Genomic DNA, 1,927 nt, shown 5'->3' on the forward strand with positions numbered 1-1,927 from the left:
GAGCGTGTGCATATAGCTTATGCATAAGACTTATGCATAGAGCGTGTGCATAAGACTTATGCATATGGCTTATGCATAGAGCTTATGCATAAGACTTATGCATAGAGCTTATGCATAAGTCTTGCAGCCTTATTATGCAAGCTTATACTTATAATATGCATTTAGATTATTGCATAAGGCCTTTATATATAAACAGCTATTTATGAATAGAGATAGCTTCTCTCTCCATCCTTGTGTAAATTCTATTTAATTTTGTATGGAGAGGAGATAAGCTGATTTGTGTTTAACGAGCTGCATATACATGTTATCCTGCTAGATGGAGCCTCTCAATCTTGAAGAGAGAATAGCGTGTCCATGCATGCGATGTAAGTACCAAATCTTTCGAAAACGAAGGATTTGCAACGAGCATGTTAATGTTTATCTTATGGTTCTTTCATTCATTGTTTACCATGTAATTTTCATTCCGTACAAGTTTGTCATATGGTTTTTTGTCCAACAGGCCATGGGTGACTCACCGCCCTACGACTACAGTCCAGATTTCTCATTTAATCCTACACCGCAGGGCATGAGTCCCCAGCAGTTATATGGTTTTCTTTCGTCCATGACTCCAGAGTAGAGAGCCATGGCTCAGAGTTATTGGGGTTCTGGAGCAGGGACATCTGCCTCACCATCTGGATTCCCGACGCCAGTTCCCACACCCGTGGGTACGACAGCAGCTCCCACACCTCGTACCACACAGCCTTCCACTCCTGTTACAGCTCGATCTACCACCTCTTCACATAGACGGCGCTCACGTAGTAGGTCTTCAGGGGGAGGTTGTTGTGGTGGTAGTGCCACAGATGCTGTGACACCACCACCACGTGAGCGTCGTCCTTCGCTCTCATCGGTTGATAGCACACCCATAGGGTCACCTTCCACTCCCTGGGGTGCACATGACCATGACAACAGCAAGATTTACACAATTAGGGATGGGGCACCAATAATGGATAGTGCAGGGAAGGCAATGAAGACACGCATTCGACAATTGTGCACTATACAGTTTCATGACTCTGTCATGACTAAATGGGATCAGCAAGACAAGGGAAAGAAAAATTATATAAACACAAAGATAAAGCAAGAGTTCCAGCCATCTGACCCTATGAATGTCGTCTCTAATGAGTGGATACAGTATACAGCTCGCATTTTGATGGGGCATCGTAGGTCAGAGGCGAGGGACGCATTCAGAGAGGGGAAGGAGAAACCTGTTTGGCTAGATGACAGGGAGTGGGCAGCCATTGCTCAGGAGCTCACCGAGACACCAGACAGGTTTCAACAACAAAGAGAGGCGGCAAGGGCAAGACTGCAAACAGTAGGGGCTTCTCATCTCGGGAGTGGTGGTTACGAAACCATGCGCCATGAATTCGTAAGTGTTTGTAGCAATTTTATTTATTTAAATGTATCTATGTGGGCTAAATGTTGATTTTTTAAAAGTTATAATTGTTAATCGTGTGTGCAGGAGTTGGCCATGAATCGCCCACCAAGCAGGCGAGAGGAGAAGTACGCTCACAAACATGGCCTTGTGGCCTTGTTTGAGATGCTTGAAGAAGAAGGAGAGACCGTCAATTGGGAGGCATTACCATGATGTAAGATGACCTTCAAACTAATGAAATATGATCAAAACATTTTTGAGTATTAATGTTTAATTTAATTTCTTGTTTGTCGATATCAGGAAAATATGCAAACGAGCACGGTTGTTTTTGTGCTCTATTGTAGACAGAATGGTGCTGTCTGTTTGCTGTTGTTGATCCTGCTCATTTGCAGGCAGCTAGGTAACAGCCAGGCAGCACTATTCTGCCCAAAAAAAAATTTCTGCTACAGCGTCGGTATTTGCCCCGGTATCAGCGTCGGTATATACATTGGTATAGATGCCGGTTTACACTTCGGTATA

General features: G+C 44.0%; 1 protein-coding gene across 1 annotated transcript; it reads left to right on the forward strand.

Moving 5' to 3' along the window:
* The first annotated feature begins 1,082 nt into the window (after positions 1-1,082).
* Positions 1,083-1,661, forward strand: LOC147620526 (uncharacterized). The gene is made up of 2 exons (XM_086825424.1): positions 1,083-1,402; positions 1,496-1,661. The coding sequence occupies exons 1-2, from the start codon at positions 1,139-1,141 to the stop codon at positions 1,619-1,621; spliced, it is 390 nt and encodes a 129-aa protein (XP_086681550.1). The 5' UTR covers positions 1,083-1,138; the 3' UTR covers positions 1,622-1,661.
* The last annotated feature ends 266 nt before the right edge of the window (positions 1,662-1,927 follow it).

This window comes from Cibotium barometz, chromosome 31 (genome assembly GCF_041138505.1).
Source record: "Cibotium barometz isolate CiBa-2024 chromosome 31, ASM4113850v1, whole genome shotgun sequence".
Taxonomy (NCBI): domain Eukaryota; kingdom Viridiplantae; phylum Streptophyta; class Polypodiopsida; order Cyatheales; family Cibotiaceae; genus Cibotium; species Cibotium barometz.